This window comes from Hevea brasiliensis, chromosome 11 (genome assembly GCF_030052815.1).
Source record: "Hevea brasiliensis isolate MT/VB/25A 57/8 chromosome 11, ASM3005281v1, whole genome shotgun sequence".
Taxonomy (NCBI): domain Eukaryota; kingdom Viridiplantae; phylum Streptophyta; class Magnoliopsida; order Malpighiales; family Euphorbiaceae; genus Hevea; species Hevea brasiliensis.
In genome coordinates, this window is record NC_079503.1 from 4,642,467 (window position 1) to 4,660,555 (window position 18,089).

The 18,089-nt window shown below is 32.0% G+C and overlaps 1 protein-coding gene and 1 long non-coding RNA gene across 6 annotated transcripts; one reads left to right on the forward strand and one right to left on the reverse strand.

The window, feature by feature from the left end:
* The first annotated feature begins 1,918 nt into the window (after positions 1-1,918).
* On the forward strand, positions 1,919-13,136 carry LOC110635892 (uncharacterized). 5 transcript variants are annotated; one of them, XR_009141287.1, is made up of 5 exons: positions 1,926-2,126; positions 2,296-2,478; positions 5,786-5,995; positions 7,932-8,341; positions 8,641-9,040. It is a non-coding gene; the product is annotated as an uncharacterized LOC110635892 (long non-coding RNA). The 5 variants fall into 5 exon arrangements; XR_009141284.1 differs by adding an exon at positions 12,961-13,136 and having other exon boundaries at positions 1,919-2,126; positions 5,786-9,751; XR_009141285.1 differs by adding an exon at positions 9,445-12,749 and having other exon boundaries at positions 1,920-2,126; positions 5,786-9,222.
* A 2,311-nt stretch (positions 13,137-15,447) lies between these two features.
* On the reverse strand, positions 15,448-17,481 carry LOC110635898 (1-aminocyclopropane-1-carboxylate synthase 7). Its single transcript, XM_021785398.2, has 4 exons — positions 17,150-17,481; positions 16,898-17,026; positions 16,633-16,793; positions 15,448-16,519 (listed from the first exon to the last, which is right to left on the reverse strand). Exons 1-4 carry the CDS (start codon positions 17,411-17,413, stop codon positions 15,658-15,660), a joined length of 1,416 nt encoding a protein of 471 aa, XP_021641090.2. The 5' UTR covers positions 17,414-17,481; the 3' UTR covers positions 15,448-15,657.
* Positions 17,482-18,089: the final 608 nt, after the last annotated feature.

Consider the following 18,089-nt stretch of genomic DNA (forward strand, 5'->3'; position numbering starts at 1 on the left):
CATGAAGCTCACAATACGAGGGTTAGTATATAATTTTTACAGAATTTTCGAAGCTCATTTAGTGATCAAAAAAACACTACAAAGTTTCACGGGACCCACCGAAAAACGGTGTCGGAAAATTTTTAAATTGGTATTGTCGCAAAGCTCTCGACAAGTGGAGCACTCTGTACTCTCAGTTTTCTCATGGGGTTCACGGTTTGCGAGAAATTTAGCCCAAAAGTCGAAATGGGCTAAAATTTTTCAGACAAAATTTGGGCAAACAGCTCAATGAATTTTTGTGTTCTTGGTGTCTATGGAAAACTCTCGAGGTGTATATGAGGTTTGGCACAAGACCCAGTTCAATTGGTGGTCAGATCGACTGAAATTGACTCGAGAAGAAGAAACTACGCCTGCACACAAGGGAGACTTCGCGCGACGCTGGCGTCGAGCGCGGCAGTGGAGGTGGCTGGAGGTGTGCGGCGTGTGAGAGGCTGGCCGACGAGGGGTGGAGGGAGGAGAGAGAAAACGGGAGAGAGAGAAAGAAGGTGTCGGGAATGCGCGAAAGAGAAAAGAAAAAGAGGAAGAGGGCCGGTCCGATTTGATCGGTACGATCCTGTCCGGTTTGATTCGATCGGTCCGATTTATGATACAAAATTTTAAATTTTTACTCTGCCTTGGAACCGAAAACGAGGCATAAAAATTTCGAAAAAATTCTTAAAAACTCAGAAAAATTCGTAGAATCCAAATATATTTTTAGTTTTGCCACGTAATTTTTAAATTAATTTTTAAAAATCATCAAAGTTTTATATTTTAGAAAAATCGAACCCAATTTCTAAAATCAGAAAAATTTCAAATAATTTCCTAAAATTTAAACAAAATAAAATATTAATATCTATCCATAAAATAATTAATTTAAAATTAGGGGTGTTACAATTGTTATTATTCAAAAAATATTAGAACTTATTTAATTTTATATATTTTAATTAATAATTTACATAAAAAATTATTTTTATTAATAATTTATATTTAAAAATTTAATAATTTCATACAATATTTAAATTTTATTTTATTTAAAATAAAACATGTTAAAATTTATAAATATTGTTATAAAAAATATATATTTTTTATATTTAATTAATTATTTATATAATCAAGTTTACATAACGGATATCCAATATTTAAAATCTAAATCCATAATAAATATTATTTTTTAAACTCAACCCATTTTAAATTTAATTATATACTATTCAAATTCATATCATATCAAATATCCACCAAAACTCGATCAATTGCCATCCTAAATATAAGGCATAATTGCTCCCAACATGATGCTGTCAAAGTGTTATTTTTTAAAAACTTTTAATACCATTAAAATTTTTGAAAAAATAAGGGATGTTCAGTATTAATTTTTTAAAATTATTAAATATTTAATAATTAAGTTATTAATGATATTATATGGAATAAGATTACATCAACATATGTTAAAAAAAATATCAAAACGAATTATTAATTTTTTGTTTAAATATAACTTCATTGATGAAAAATGAGGTTCTATAATATCCAAAATTACAATAAATTTTTTCCCTCTTTTAAAATTAAGGAAGAATTTTGAATAAATTTGTTTCATCGGCTGCAGCATTGAAATGATAACTTTAAATTTATATGAAGGATAATAATATATTTAATTTTTATAGAGTAATATTTTAGTACAATAATTTATTTTTAAAAAATATTTTATGTACTTTAAATTCTCTTCTTATAATCATTATTATTCAAAATATTTTTTGAGTTGAAATTGTTATAAAGTTTAATTTTACATAAAAATGAATTTAGCAAATGTTAAATTAAATAGTTATTCATGATTGTAATAATTGTCCATTTCTATCATGCGCTGCTTTTGTTAAAAAAAAAAAAAATGCTTTTATATATATATTTTTAAAAATATTATTCAAAAAACGTGTCGAGTAATTTTTTATTATGGTATTAAAGAATGCAATGCGACAATAGCTTGGCGAAGCCTAAGAAGATTATGGACGCCTGCTTCAGAGCTCCTCTACAGAAGAATCAGTGGCAGCAGAGTAACAAATTGTGCCGCAAGAATTGCCGAAAAATTGCCACTTCGTGCTGCTCTTTCCTCTCTCTCTGAGGTACTCTTTAATCAAGTCTTTTCTCTATTTTTTTTTCTTCTCTAGCGATCAAAATCATTCCATCGTTTTTGGTCTGTTCCCTTTGACTCGCTTTCTTCTGTTTCTGCATCAATTCTAGGTTATGGTTATTTTTGAATTAATATATCCTGTTTTACTTTGATAATTTCAGGCGTTCCAAATATTGGATTTGTGCCGCTGTTGAGCCCGAGAAGAGATTGGAAATTGGGTTTCCAAGGAAAATGGCCTGGAGTCAGGAAAAATGTAACGCAGACGTTGAGAACAAGTTGGAGGTGGTTCGGCCTCGGGGCCTGCCTGCCACAGAAGTTTACTCTGAAGAGGTTGTTGTTCAGAGGTGAGTAGGTTATTATGTTGCCCGCAGATGCACTCTTGATTTGTTTGTGGTGCTTGATATACGCATGTTACTCCAATAATTTGGTCTTGTTTTTATTAGATGCTGGCGGAGATGCCCTGTATTTTTTTTTCAGCTAAATTGCAAAAATTTAATTTTGTTTTCTTTGGAGGAGAGGAAGAAATTGAATCTGGTATTTTTTTTTTTTTTTTGTGGAAAAAATGAGGAGATGATTGGATAAAGCAAAAAGGAATACGTGTTGTATAACATATGATCATGGATTGGTTGATGAGTGCATGGTCAATTGTTAACAATTTTTGTCATTGAACTTGTTTAGGCTTGCTCCACTCTAATGTATGTTATTTGGACATTCCAACGTAAATGCCTCTTTAATTATTGGGATAGTCAACTTTTTACTATATTGGAGTTGCCTTGCATAAAAGCATGGCCATGGCTGGACTCTTCTTGATAATTAACATGGTTTAATCAAACTCATTGCCTCTTCTTTTTCCTTGTTTAATAGAGAATGATATGCATGTTTGCATTGCACAATTCTAGAATATTTTGGCAGTCAATTGTCTACGTGCAGTCTTCACATTTGGATATTACTACTTTGCAGTTTCCCCTGAAAGAGACTTTTTTTTGGAAATTATTTTTGTACATATCTTATCGAAAATGACTCTTTTAACTTATTATGATGCTATTGCTTCTTCTCATGCCCCTTTTTGAAAAGAAACAATTAAAACTGAAATTGATTTTATTACCCAAAATAATACTTGGATTTTGGTAGACCTCCAGGAGCTAAACTTATTGGTTGCAAATGAATTTTTAAAAGAAAATATAATCCTGATGGAGTAATTGATAAATATAAAGCAAGATTAATTGCAAAAGGTTTTACTCAAAAACAAGATTTGACACTTTTGCTTCTGTGGCTAGAATTTCTTCTATTCAAGTTTTAATTGCTTTGACATCTATACATAAGCTTTTTATTCACCAAATAGATGTTAAAGCAACCTTTTTAAATGGTGATTTGGAAGGAGAAATTTATATAGTACAACCTTAAGGTTGTGTCGAATTGTCAATTCTAGTTAAGAAAACAAAGTTTGCAAACTTCTTAAATATTTATATAGTTTGAAACAAGCACCAAAATAGCGGCATGAGATCAAGTTTTGATTAGTGATAGTTTTTCCTCTGTTGAAGTTGATAAATGTGTTTATACATAACTTGTAAATGATGAGTGTGTAATTATTTGTTTATATGTAGATGACATGCTCATTTTTGGTACTAGTTATGATATAGTACGTAAAACAAAATGTTTTCTTGCTTATAAATTTGATATGAAAGATATGGGCTAGGTAAATGTGATTTTGAGTGTTAAAATCATAAGGAAAGGTAATGATATAATGAAATCACAAGAATATTATGTTGAGAAACTTCTACAAAAGTTTAGACATTTCGATGTCAAACTAGTAAGCACCCGTTATGATGCTAACACTCAATCAAAGAAAAATAGAGGTAATCCTATTGTTCAATCTGAATATGTATAGATTGTTGGGAGTTTGTTGCATTTAATTAGTTTTTCTCGTCCTGATATAGCATATGCTGTGCGTAGATTGAGTAGGTATACACATAATCCCAATCATGATCATTGGGCTGCATTTGTCAAACTAATGAAATATTTGAGAGGTACCATGAACTATGGTATTTTATATAGTGGATTTTCCATTTTATTAGAATGATACAGTGATGCTAACTGGATTTTAGACTCAAATGAGATAAAATCCACTAGTAGTTATGTGTTCACCCTTGGTGGTGGTACAATAACTTGGAGATAAACCAAACAAACTATTATAGCTAAATCCACCTTGGAGTTAGAGTTTATAGCTCTGGAATTGGTTGGTAATGAGACTGAATGGTTGAAAAACTTCTTAGCAAATATTCCGCTAGGCATAAAACCAACACCTTCTGTGTTCATGCACTATGATTGCAAAGTGGTAATAGCCATTGCAAAGAATAGGACTTTCAATGATAAGAATAGACATATTCTTTTGAGACATAATGTGGTTAAGCAGCTGCTAAAGGATGGAATTATTCCCATCGAGTATGTAAAGTCAGAAGTGAATTTGGCCAATCCTTTGACTAAACCTCTGGGAACAAAATTAATAAATGAAACATTGAGGGTAATGGGACTTGAGCCAATTTAGGAATTAATAGTGATGGAAACCCAACCTTTGTGATTGGAGATCTCATGAATAAGGTTTATATGGGTAATAACAAGTCACCTGTTAGTTATGCTAGCACTATTAATTTTTTGTCCCTTTCTATGGTGTGAGAAATACTAGACTGCATTAAATGAGTGGATGAGTTAAAAGCTCTTAATGATATTTATATCCTTATGGGTGGTATATAAATTGCAGTAGACACCTGATGAAATCACCTATATGAGTGTGGAATGGGGCCACTTCTATGAAATTATTGCATAATTTCTAGAGCACTCATGAACTACCAGGCTTGTGCATGGCCTATTAGCGCAAAAAAGCCTCAATTGTGAGAATTGTGGGGTTGTAATGTGATTAATAGGACTTTAACTTACTTAAAAGGGTTTTTGGTTCACAGAAACTAAAAGTCTCACCAACAACACTGTACGTTATGTCACATCAGTCTAGGTCTGGTTCATAATCCAAAAAACACCAGATCAAAGCAATTACACTTATATTTTAACCCAAAAAAATTTTTTATAAGTCTTTTTGAAATATGTGGGGGATTGTTAGATATCTATGATATTTCAAAACGTATTGAACTATATTTTTATCATTAAATTTTTATCAAATCTGCAAATGGCCATGTTGACTTATTCTTTCTCCAACTACTTTGCTCCGCATTTTCAAATATTTTAACATTAAAAGTGGTTGCTGATTTGCTCCACTTTTGCTGGCCATTTGTTCCATTTTTTGTTATGTTTTTAATGTTACAGTGCAAAAGAATAGGTAGAGTGCAGACTACTCATTTTTCAATATATATATATATATATATATATAATTTTTCAAGTGAGCTGTTGCATTAATTTTTGCTGGGTTAAAAAAAGACTTTTCTTACTTTTCTATTGTTCTGCTTCCTGGAAAATAACCAGAAGAATCTATTATATCCTAGGGGAATTTTCGCATTTAATTTTCTGGTGGTTGGCAAAATAATTCCTTAAGGACAGTGTTTATAGCGGGTCTCAAGTTTACTATTCTTTTAATTTTATTTTCTGCAGCTATTATTTTTTTTATTTCAACAGTCCTCACATTTGGATATTGCTACTTTGCAGTTTCCCCTTATTTCATCAATTTGGAAGCAGTTAATTGGATTCATGAGATTAAAGGAAATACTTATACAAACCTAAATAATTATGCAAACCTTTCTGCAATTTATGTTGGAGATGCATCAGAGATAAAGCATTTTGCAGTTACTGACCATCTGCGTCATGGGATACTTAATTCCCTAGTCTACTTCTGGAACCTGTTGCTCTTGTAATAAGGTGAAGTTGTACCTCTTTTCCCTGTTCTGGTAGAAAAGGAAAGAAATTGTAGCATTTGAACATAGCTTTCGTTTAATAGACTAACTAAATGAGGTTGAAAACTGATGATTTTCTCACCCGAAATTGCCACTTTATTATATAATATGTTCGCTTGTACTTTAATATCTTGAATTTTAATGTTAGACTATTTCTTTTGGGGGTTTGTAGCAGAGTGAAGGGCACTTGAGAATTTGTTACTATTACATACTATAGGAAGAAGTATAGCGAGAAGTTGCAGCAGTCAGAATATCAAATTCCATATGCTATATCTTCTATGGAATTGTTCGACACACATTAAGGAGGGAGATTTGGGTAATTTTATTGATATTTGATACATATCAATTTCCATATGTTAAAAGGTGATCCCTTCGGTACAAAAAATGTTTGGAATATAAAACCATAAAGCAACATAGGCTGATCTCTCCAAAACGTAATATAAGTAATTTATTGATACCAATTTTGTTCTGGTTAGGGGCTGCATCAGATTTATTGTGGTTCCTTGTGACATGGATATAACGTATTGATCCCAACTTAACTCAGGATCAAAGTGGCTTGCACTTTCCATTGTTTGTATTATATAATTTGGTGGAGTTGCCAGATAGTTTATTGCTGGAATTATTTATTTTATGTCTGCAATACAGCCTTGAGGACAAGGCTATTTTCAGGGGGGACTGAAGGGAAGAGAGAAAAGAAGCAGGAAGATGTATTCTAGGTGAAGCAAGAAAGTGCTGGTAGGATTGCAATTGGTTGGACAGCTCATTTCAATTTTGTTGTAATTCTCGGGTGCATGTGATGCACCAGCGGGGAATGCTATATATAGGAGAGAAAGGGCAGCGTGAGGAGAGGAACAGTTGTCTTGTATTTTTCCAGCTAGTAGATAGCTTGGGGGCAGTAGTCATACTGCTGGGGGGTAAGAGAGGTCTTAGCGTCTTGTATCCACCTGTAATTCTGAAATTAATCAATAAAATCCTCCATTCTCATTGCTATTGCAATTTCTCTGTTTCTGTTCTTCCATTTTCTGCTATAGTTGATTCCTTACTCTATCAGTACAGCAGCTTATTATGGAAGAGTGAAGCTGGATCTGTGTCATTTTGAAGGGTTACAAGTGTGTTCTAGAAGATGCAAGTAGTTATGACAGCCTAGAAGTAGTGTTAATATCCCACATCGATTTAGGATAAGGGTAATGTGCCCTCTATAAAAGCTTAGACATTCCTCTCTCCTTGAACTGACTTTCGGAGGTAAGCAAGGCCCAGCCCATTTTATTAAGATGGTATTGGAGCCTTCCCAATTGACGTTGGGCCTCTCATAAGTGTTTCACGTTCACGCTCTTAAGTGTTCGATTCTAGATGTGAGAGGAGTATATTAATATCCCAAATCAGTTTGGGATAGGGGTAGTGTGCCCCTTATAAAGCCTTTGGGCAGTCCTCCCCCTTGAGCTAACTTTTTGGGGGTGAGTTAGGCTTGGCCCATTTTACTAAGAAGTAGATAGAAGGAAGTTACAACTGTTAGTTGACTCACTCTAGAAGTCTTTTGTACTGACCAATGAGAATTCAGTAGTCAGCTAGACAGTTATTAGGCAGAGAATATATAAAGGAGAAGATCCTTTTCTGTAAAGTCACTCTTGAATTTCCAGAAATAATATCTTCTCTTCCCTCTCTCTCTCTCTCTCTCTCTCTCTGATTTCCTCTCATTTTCCTTCCCTTTCTTCTGAAATTTCCCCCCTTTCTTCTCTAATTGTTCTGTTAGGATTCTGAAACCCTAACAGAATTCCATGAATCCAGGATTGGACAGTGTTGGGAGTCAGAGTGGCTCTCATTAGTATGAATTTTTAGCAGGCAATAGTGGTTGCATCAAGGATTTTGAGATTCTCTGAGAACATTTTGCACGTTTTATGAAGGTGGTGTGCTTTGAAGTTTCCTCTGGATGTGCAGGATCAACAGTTGTGAACCTTACCAGGCAAGGAAAGCACATGATTCTTAGACATGAAGGGTAAACTTCCATTTGAGACACTCTCTAATATGTAAATCTCTCAGCAAAAGAACATTAATTCTTTTGGTAGTTATATTTTGTAATTTGAAGGATGAGAAATTATCAGCTGGCTCTCAGTTGGTATTTAAACCATTTTAAATGTTATTTATGACCTTCCATTTGAGTTCAAAAATTAAAATCATACAAACTTTAGAATTTAGATGAAAAACAGTAATCTTGTTTTATTTAGCTTGCTGTTGGATGGAGATGGTGTTTTGTGGAAGTGTATGGATCAGCTATGACTATTGCTCCAATTTATAATATTCATAAACGCAGCAGGTATTTCTCTCTTCACGACATGTTTTTTCGCGGTAAAAGAAGAAAGAAAAAAAAAAATCATTTATCTGTTTTGCTATTACAGATTAACCTTTACTTGATTATAGACTATCTTCTGTTCTGCATATAAGATTCGTGTTTGTGAAGAATATTGCTGTATTGATAATGAATTGTTTCTGATAAAAAAATTTGTTTCATATCTTTTGGGTGTCTCAATTACTAGTAATTTAATGCTAAAACAGAAATGCTTTTATTTGATTCGAATTATCTGCTAATGATCTTTCTAATTCCTCTATTTGCAGCCTTTTTCTTTGCAGACCTCTGTGTGTGCGTGTGCGCATGTTTTACTTTTTATTTCCTTTAGTTACCCTAATACTCAGAGTCTCCTCAAATGACGTTTTGCTGTGTACCTTCAATGGAAACCAAGAAACCATGACAATAAAAAGCATTGTCTAAGCAAGGAAACAATGGCTATTCAAAGAAGATGTTGCAATGATGCATCATATAGTTTTATTTCAACAGATGAGAATGAATTTGCTTGTGCATGGGAAAACTGTCACTATGCGCCGATTATAATATATTTTTGGATATGAGCTTAAGTTGTCTTTAAGTTTTTGCTTAGCTTGTCTTGGATATGCATTCTTGGTAGTAATTGATGGACAGGACAGTTTGTGGAAATGAAATTAGTTAATAATTGTTACATATGTATCATTTGGGTGAATTTATCTAAATTTCTTTGACGGCAGTAGGATTTTTTGTTCAAGGAAAAATAGAAGATCAAGATAAATTTTAACTTTCAATCTAGGTTTTCTTGTATGCAGAAGAATAATTGAGTTGGTGGTTGAAATGAAAACATTTGAAACTTCTTTTCATTCTCAGACGTGGTATGAGAATCTCCTAGTCTCTTTATTTATTTATTTTGACAGCAAGAATCTCCTAGTCTCTCTGTTAACTATATTTCAGGTGAAATTTTGCAAAGCATGTGTAACTATTTTTTCTTTCTTAAACATTTCGTTCAGCAATTTCATAAGAAAATTCCATTAAGCACCTGATTTTAGAGTTTTGACACACTCAGCTGCTGAATCTAAACTGCATCTTACTAAAAGACTGCAGAAAAAGGGAAGAATCTCAGTGAGTGACCTCATTGAATGAAAATGATGATGATTAAAACAAGTTCATCATTTCAAAAGGGCATGCTGTGGGGTTTACGGTTTGTGGCAGGACTTTGGGAGCTTGTAGCATTCCTTCCTTCAAGAAGATCCAGAGGCATGTTGTATTTGCTGTTTTTTATGAAAGAAAGACTTGCTAAGTCCTCAAGCATGAAGGGCTGTAGCACACAGTTAACAGCTTCAACATTGATAAGCTGCACAGGTATTGCTTCAAACAGAATGTCTCATCATTCTGAGATTCACGGTATGTAACTGTTCGCACTGTAGATGCTACTTTGCAATGTGTCCTTATACATCATGAATTCCCTTGAGCTTGTTTCAGTATCATCATACATCTGTTTCAATATCATCATACATCAGTGTCTAATGAATAAATCAGCATGTAAGTTTATCTGTCAGTTTTCACAGTACTAGAAAAGATTGGAGCTATGACATACATTAAATTAAACTTGTGTCAGTTTCTTTGTTATCTTTCCAAGACTTAGCATCCCAAATTATTAGCCTTGTTTGACCAGCATCAAATTCAATATCATTATCTAGTCTTGCTGTCTTTTTATCCCATGGCTTTCACATCGATTCTCTTCTAATCAAGGATTCTTTGAATCTCTGATCACTTGCATTATGAAGAAGTACTAGATCATTAATGTAATCTCATGTGATGTTTATATATATTTAGGTTTTGTTTGTTTTGTAGAAAATAATTTGTATATAAAAATTATTTTAGTAAAAAATGTTTTTCATGAAAATATTTTATATTCTTTGGTTGCAATGTTAAATTAATGATATGTGTTTATGTCATGTACGTATAAGTATTTTTACATTTTAATGAGATTATCAAAATCCAGAAAATAACATTCTCATCATTGTTACATAAAAATTATTTAGTTTTTCATTCTATCAAAGAAATATTTTCTATTATTGAGTATTCTAAATATTAAAAAATATAAAAATATATTTTTAAAATAAATATTTTTCACAAAACACAGATATATATTTTTTTTCAAAATATAACGAGAAAAGACATATGAATATTGAAAGTTTGAAACATTCAATAATCAATACTCATGTTTCAATCATTTGGAAATGACATTGATTGGAAACTCAAATAATTTCATATAAGAATTTTCTAAGCATTCTAAATGTTAAAAAATATATATTTTTAAAATAAATATTTTTCATAAAATACAGAGGGATACATATTATTTTCAAAATATAGTGAGAAAAGACATCGGAATGTTGAAAGTTAGAAACATTCAATAATCAATAATAATGTTTCAATCATTTGGAGATGACATTGATTGGAAACTCAAATAATCTCATACAGGAACAATAAGAAGGCGATTTCACCTCTTCCCTAAGAAGATTATGCACAAACTGAAAATGTGAAAAGCCACATGATGTGATCAGATTGTGATCAGAATGTGGACCCCTCTTAATTTGGCGGAGAATATCACGCACTTTTAAAATAAAGTGAAAGAAAATTCAATTTCAACTTTGTTTGAAGCAAGACTTTTCTATGGTCAGGCGTATGCATCTAAATAATTTAAAAGTATCATATTAATTAAAAAAAAAATTTATTTAATTATATTTTATTCATCTCTCCTGATTTCAGCTCCGGTTTTCTTTCTTGATTTTTTGCTTCGCGCTTTTCATGTGCTTCCCTTGTCCTTTGGGACATGGGAAATCTGCGTTGTTTTGCTTTAGCTCGGGATAGTTTTCCTCCTACCTCTAGTGTCACGGGACGGAAATTCTAGCCCCGTGCGACACCTAAGTCCCCCTTGACCAGGGCCCTTAGGTCAGCCTTTCTCCCTATTTAGCAAGCTTGCATAAGCCCAAATATTAAGTATTTTCGAGGTTTCTCGCACGTACCTGTACAGTTTCACACTGGTTAACTCATAGGGCAAGAGAGAGCTTGTGACGGTCTTGCCAACTGCAAAGAATAGGAGTGGAAAATTGTCAAACCGTTACATTCTCCCCCACCCAATTCTGCAAACGCCCTCGTTTGCGTGTACGTTGCTTCCCTGCGCAACTTAGTCACACTCCCTCGCACATAGGAGTCTACACACCATTTGTTACACTCGCCCAATGCAAACACTTGAGCAACATGTTGGCCACTAGTTTGCCAATGCACTCACCCGCTTCCGCACGCAGACATCCTCCAAAATGCCTTGCCAAGATTCATCATTTTACTCGCCAGACGCATACAAGCTGCATAACATGCTGCACTTGTCCCTCGGATTGACCCCTTTCTTATCCGACGTGGGATTGAGAAACCCTTGTCTACCTCTGTCCCATTAAGGCTTGACACTCTCCCCCACCTGATTTCAGCAACACTCTTATCACCATCGGCACCCTGCCTACCCCGATCTTATTGGGGCGCTTGGCGTGATTTGGATCGTCTGAGGCCTTGCTCTGATACTACATTGTCACGAGACGGGAGTTCTAGCCCCGTGCGGCACCTAGGTCCGCCTTGGCCAAGGCCCCTAGGTCAGCCTTTCTCCTTATATAGCAAGCTTGCATAAGCCCAAATATTAAGTATCTTCGAGGTTTCTCGCACGTACCTGTATAAATTCACACTGGTTAGCTCCATAGGGCAAGAGACAGCTTGTGACGGCCTTGCCAACTGCTAAGAATAGGAGTGGGGAACTGCCGAACTGTTACACGAGTTGGTTGTGTATATTTATGTTTTTGTGAGTTGTAAATGGTGGTTTTAGGTTGAGGGTTTTTGTTCGGTTTGTTGGGTTGTTCTCTTGGGTCTAGGGTTTGTTCTGCGCATTGAAAGGGCTTCACTTGCTTCGGTTGTTTCATATCCCCAAGATCTGCTTCTACACTATGATTGGAAAAAAGGTCTTCTTGATGGTCTGCGAGTGCCAAGAAGCTCTGCAGCAGTATCTTTTTGTCGTTGTAAAGTTAGAGTTTGTGTTTTTTTTAGGAATTTAAAAGGTTAGGTACTGTTTGGTTGAATTATTATGTTTTGATGGACGACTATGATTGCTCCTTGTGTTGGCTTAGATTTATGCTCAACATCTCTGATGGTAGCAAGTTTTGGTAGTGATCGACTACATGCTTCTCTGTTTTGATGCTTTTCCTTGTAAATTTAGGATTTGTAGATTAGAGATGAATTTGATTTGCGAGTTCAAATCTTTAGTTGGGTTTGGATTGAGTTGTATTGATTTGTTAGGCTTATTGCTAGCTATACAATATAAATTTCCTTATTTGTTTAATTATTTTTTTGGATTCAAGTTGTAATTTCTTGGAGACTTTTAATATTACATGTTAAAAAATATTAATTAAAAGCATGATAAATAATATATAGATAATTTTTTTTGGTTGGTGAATGTATAAACACTCAAATACGAGTAAGAATTTTCTATTTTTTTGGCTAATTTGATTTTAACTTCATGTGTTGATGATATGATGATAGAATTATGAGGCCGCTCGTGTGCCGTATAGGGTCACGTGGACGGCTGTGATCTTTCTGTTTGGGCTCGATTTGACTAGAAAAGAAAGCCCGAAGGAGTTGGTTGGTGTGGCGGTCATTGCAATTATTTTATTTTGATGCCTCAGCCAAATAAGGAAACACAACATTAATTTGCTTTCACACGCGCGACCAAGCCAATTGCTATTCTTCTTCTGCTTCTTTTTTCTTTTTCTTTTTTTTTTTTTTTCTGCTGATTCCAACTGATATTTACATTTTTTTGTTTAATTATAAAAAAATAAATTTTGTTACCAACTTGCAATTAAATTTAATTTTAATAATTTAAATTAAATTAAATTAATTTATTATAATTTTATTTAATCAATCATTTTAATTAAATTTAAACAAAATTATTAATTTTATTTAATTAAAATAGAAACATTTTCTTTCATGTATAAATAAATGAGTAAATTACAAAATAATCTTTAAGGTTTGATGTAATTAATAATTTAATTTGGTATTTTTAAAATTAAACAAATCAATCTTTTACTTTTTATTGATTCATTAAGCTAATTTTTGTTTAATTTATCTTTTATTATAATAAAAATAATCAAAACACCTTTAAATATACTTTTTAATAAAAAAAATTAAATTTCTCATTTTTTGCTATATTAATAAAATAGTCTATTTATTTAAATTTTATATTTATTTAAATAATTAAATATATTTTATATTTACATAATTATATATATATATATATATATATATATATATAATAAATATAATTTTTTATTAAAATATTCTTTATGTGTAGTGTTATAAATTATTAAGAATAAATATATTGAAAATTTATATTTTTTGTATTTATAATGAATAGACTTATTAAATATGTGAGTGTCACAAGACAAGTTTAAATTAAAAGTTAAAATAATATATGTATATATTATATATTAGTTGTTTATAACTTACTAATTATAAATATATAAATATATATTATATTAATCAAATTAATAAATTGAATAATATGCAAAATGGATTATTATATAAAATAAAGATAGCTTACATAGTGGTCCTTTTTTTCTTTATATTTTAATATAAAGCTATAAATTTTCACTATATACATTCTAAAATTTTATTTTTAAAATATTAATGAAAATTAGTGTAATTGATATTAAGAAAAATGATTAATTTGTGCCATTTTCTTATAAAACACGATACATAAAGAAGATTCTAATAAAAAATTATATTTATTATATTTTAGTCATAATATGTGTATATATTATAATTTAAATATAATATAACATATTATACTATAACTTGCAATAGTATAAGAAATTTTATAGATTTTTCTCTAAAATTTTAAGAAATATAATAATATGTTATTTTAAAAATTCTATTAACATGTTGCATGAAATTAAAAAAAAAAAATTATCCAGTTCTAATATTTACAACCATATAAAATTAATAAAATAATACTTCCATTTCGATAACATAAAAAGTAATAGCAATAAATTAAAAAAAAATAATTAATGATATAAATTTTTAAAATTCCCTTAACGTCATTTTAATTAAAAACTATATTTATCATATTTTAGTTATAATATGTGTATATATTATTTTTTATATAAATATTTGAATATAAAATATATTAATTATTTTAATATATTATTAAGGATTATTAGTTTATTCTTAATTGAAAGAACATCTTTCTTTTCATTGGATTAGGTAAATCTTCAACTTTTACATCAAAATGCTCTCTTAATTAATAATAAAACCCATTTCTTGCATGAATCAAACAATGACTAAGGGAAAGACATATATGATAAAATAAATTAATTAAGGAAGCTATTGATGATTAAGAACTTCTTGCAGTTTATATCCAGTATTAAGGTAAATTAACCTAGGCCTAATTACAGTACAAGCTTAAATTTTTACTGACATTTGCATTTTAATGCAAATATTTTAATTTTAACAATTTAAATCTATTTTTAAAATTAATTACAATTTTATCCAACTTACCAATTTAGTTAGAACTAAAGTTAAAAATAGTATTTTATTCATTAAAAATTTTTTTTTTTCTTCTCCCTTATCACACTCACACTCTCTCTTTCCTCTCATGGTGGGTGAGGGAGAGAGAAAAATCAAAATCAATTTTTTAATTATAATAAATAAAATATATATTTTTAGTTTCAATTTTTTATCAATTTAATCAATTGGATAAAATTACAATATTTCAAAAATTGAGGCAAAATTGATAAAATTAAAAGATTTAGATTGTGATGTAAATTTACATAAATGTTTGAATTTTTAGTGTAATTAGGGCAATTAACTACATTTCTTTGGCTGTATACCAATTTCTTGGATTAATGGTGGATATATATTTGAGTTGACTATGCTAGCTAATTAAGAACTCCAAATCAGATTCCTTTCTTTGTATGCATTATACATACATATATATATATATATGAAAAATAAAAAGAAAGCAATACACTTTATATATTTGGAAACTTCTTTCAAACATATTACAATTTAATGAGACAAATGGAATTTCTTGGAAACTTGCTTGGCAAAGCAAGAAAACAAGAATGTATAACATATTTCAATCTGACATACAGTATATATTATATATATAATAATGAGACAAAACCATTAATATTGTGAGGTTTATCATCTAGTTAAAGAATGAAAATGGCTGGAGCCATTAAAAAATGCACCTTACTGTGAAAACATATTTAATTGGTTTCTGTTTTCTTTTGTTCCATGAAGTTATGTATCCTCTTCAGTGCAACTTCTAGTGTCTGCTCGCCCATGTTGGCAAAACACACCCTAAACCAACCTGGTTCAGAGCAATGGCAAGAAGATCCAGGAGATATATTCAGCTTCAAGTCATGAATAATAGAGTTCCAAAGACTCAATTCACCTTCTTTCGTTGGTGTCTTCAATAAAGGGCTTAAATTCATCCAGCAAAATAACCCAGCATTACCTTTCAAACACTCTATCCCTGCACTTCTCAACCCTTGAATGATCATTTCATACCTTTTCCTCAGTCTCTCTCTATTTATCTTAATATAATTCTTGGTGAATACCTTGTCAGACAACATGGTAGCCAAAAGATGTTGTGTTTGCGAGGAAATCAAGGTGAAGCTAGACATCTTTCTTGCAGTTGTAACAACCTTGTCATTGTAGGAATATATAGTTCCAACGCGAAAACCTGGGAGACCAAGATCTTTTGAAAGACTGTAAACAATGTGAACTCTTTCTGAATCTTTATATCCACGAGCTTCCAGAATTTCTGCAATGCTTACGAATTCAGATGATGAGAAGGTGGATCCTGAGTAGATTTCATCAGACACGAGATGGATGTTTTTTTGTGTGGCGAAGTCAAGAATGTCTTCCAGGACTGAACGCTGGATTGTGGCACCTAATGGGTTTGAAGGATTGGTTATAAGTACTCCTCTCACTTTGATGTTCATGGCTTCTGCATCTTTATAAGCAGCTTCCAAGGCTTGAGGAGTGACCTGGAAATTGTTTGAGCTGTCGCAATGAATTGGTACAATTTTTACACCAGTCCTCCACCTTAAATCTCTGTCAAATCTGGAAAACCAGTAAAATTGGAGTTCAGCTAGTGTTATGGGTATGAAAATAATACTGCACATGAAATGAAAGAAACAAGTTTCAGTGACGAGGACTAGTCGAGTTGTACTTACCCTGGATAGTATGGAATTGGAACTAGCAAAGCATCCCCGGGATCAGCTAGAATGAAGATCAACAACTCGTTAGCTGCGGTTGCGCCTGCAGTTAGGACTACTCTATCGGGGTCAAATTTTGCTCTTCCCCCTCTAATTTGTTCCATGAAACTTGCCATTGCCTGTGAACAAGTTAATGCATATAACCTGTCAGAAATCGCTTTTATGTAATCTTATATAGCACGTTTATATATATATATATATATGTATGGGTAGAAGGAAGTACCTGTCTGAAAGATTTCAGTCCATGGTAATCTTGAAACAAGGCATTCTCTCTGAAGCCAGTCGCTCCTTGTCCCCAGGTAGATGCTTCAGAATGCTTTTCCAAGTACTCTTCTAGCAAATCAAATGAAACCTGATGATGAAATTAACAAGAGAAGAAGGATATTATTATATAATTCCATCGATGAAGCAGCGCAGATAGAAGGTCTAAATGAACGTTTAAGCTGGTGATGAGACTGAGACGATTGAGACTTACTTGATTTTCTGCGAGTCCCATCTGTATGACTCCTGAGGGGTTTTCTAATTCATCATAAGGATCTTCATCGTACGCTTTCCAGCCGGCAAAGTATGGAGAGTCCTCTCCATGAGTTTCAGAAACTGCAACTTTTGATAGCCCAACGGTAGGTTGCTCAATCTCTAAGCCCATTATAAGATTAGCTAGAGTTAAGATTGTCTTGCAAATTTTGATCATAGAAAAAAAAAAAGCTCGTCTTACAAATAATAATAGGGCTTTTGCCATTAAAGAAAGCTTGCTCTAGCTCTTGTGTATGGAAAGCGAGATAGAGAAAGAAGATAAGCTGTTTGAGAATTGATGAGTGAAACCCATGCAATAACCCTCTTATATATAGCACCAAGTCTGAGAGCTTTGACATTAAAAAGGGACCCGCAAGTTGCCTGGTATTGGGAATTTAAAAAAAAAAAAAATGATTCTCTGTAATGTAAAGACTATAAAAAATCTCACCTTTTTACAGATGAAATTTTAATCTCCACTTGCCAACTGTTCGTTTCTGTCATTATCTCAAAGCTTTCTTTATCTCAATCTTCATAAGATCTAGAAAAGAATATGGTAGTTGATAGGGGCCGGGGTGGGTATTAATTTGTTTTTTTATTACTTAATTTCCACTTCCTCAAATGTGATCCTATCATAATACCTCTCTTAATTTGCTTAATTTAATTTTTCTTGTTTTGATTAATCAATGGTGGGTGTGTTGTCTCTTCAAACCTATGACTGATCAAATCCTTTTCTTGAACAAAATCCTTTTTCATTTAAGCCGTAATTTTTCCTTACTGAAACCAAAATCATGCATGAGATCAGATCAATACAGAAGAGCTGAAGCATGCAAAATATTTCAAGAGATCTACAAGTAGTTAAGCTCTGATGATCTGACAAAGATACCAATTTTACACAAGATTAA

Bases quoted from the DNA above. Each gene is read 5' to 3' on its own strand.
- LOC110635898 (XM_021785398.2), bottom strand. From the start codon at position 17,413: ATGGCAAAAGCCCTATTATTATTTGTAAGACGAGCTTTTTTTTTTTCT. The intron at 16,794-16,897 runs GTACTTCCTTCT...ACTTGTTCACAG, and splicing joins GACTGAAATCTTTCAGACAG to GCAATGGCAAGTTTCATGGA. The intron at 16,520-16,632 runs GTAAGTACAACT...CTGGTTTTCCAG, and splicing joins CCAATTCCATACTATCCAGG to ATTTGACAGAGATTTAAGGT.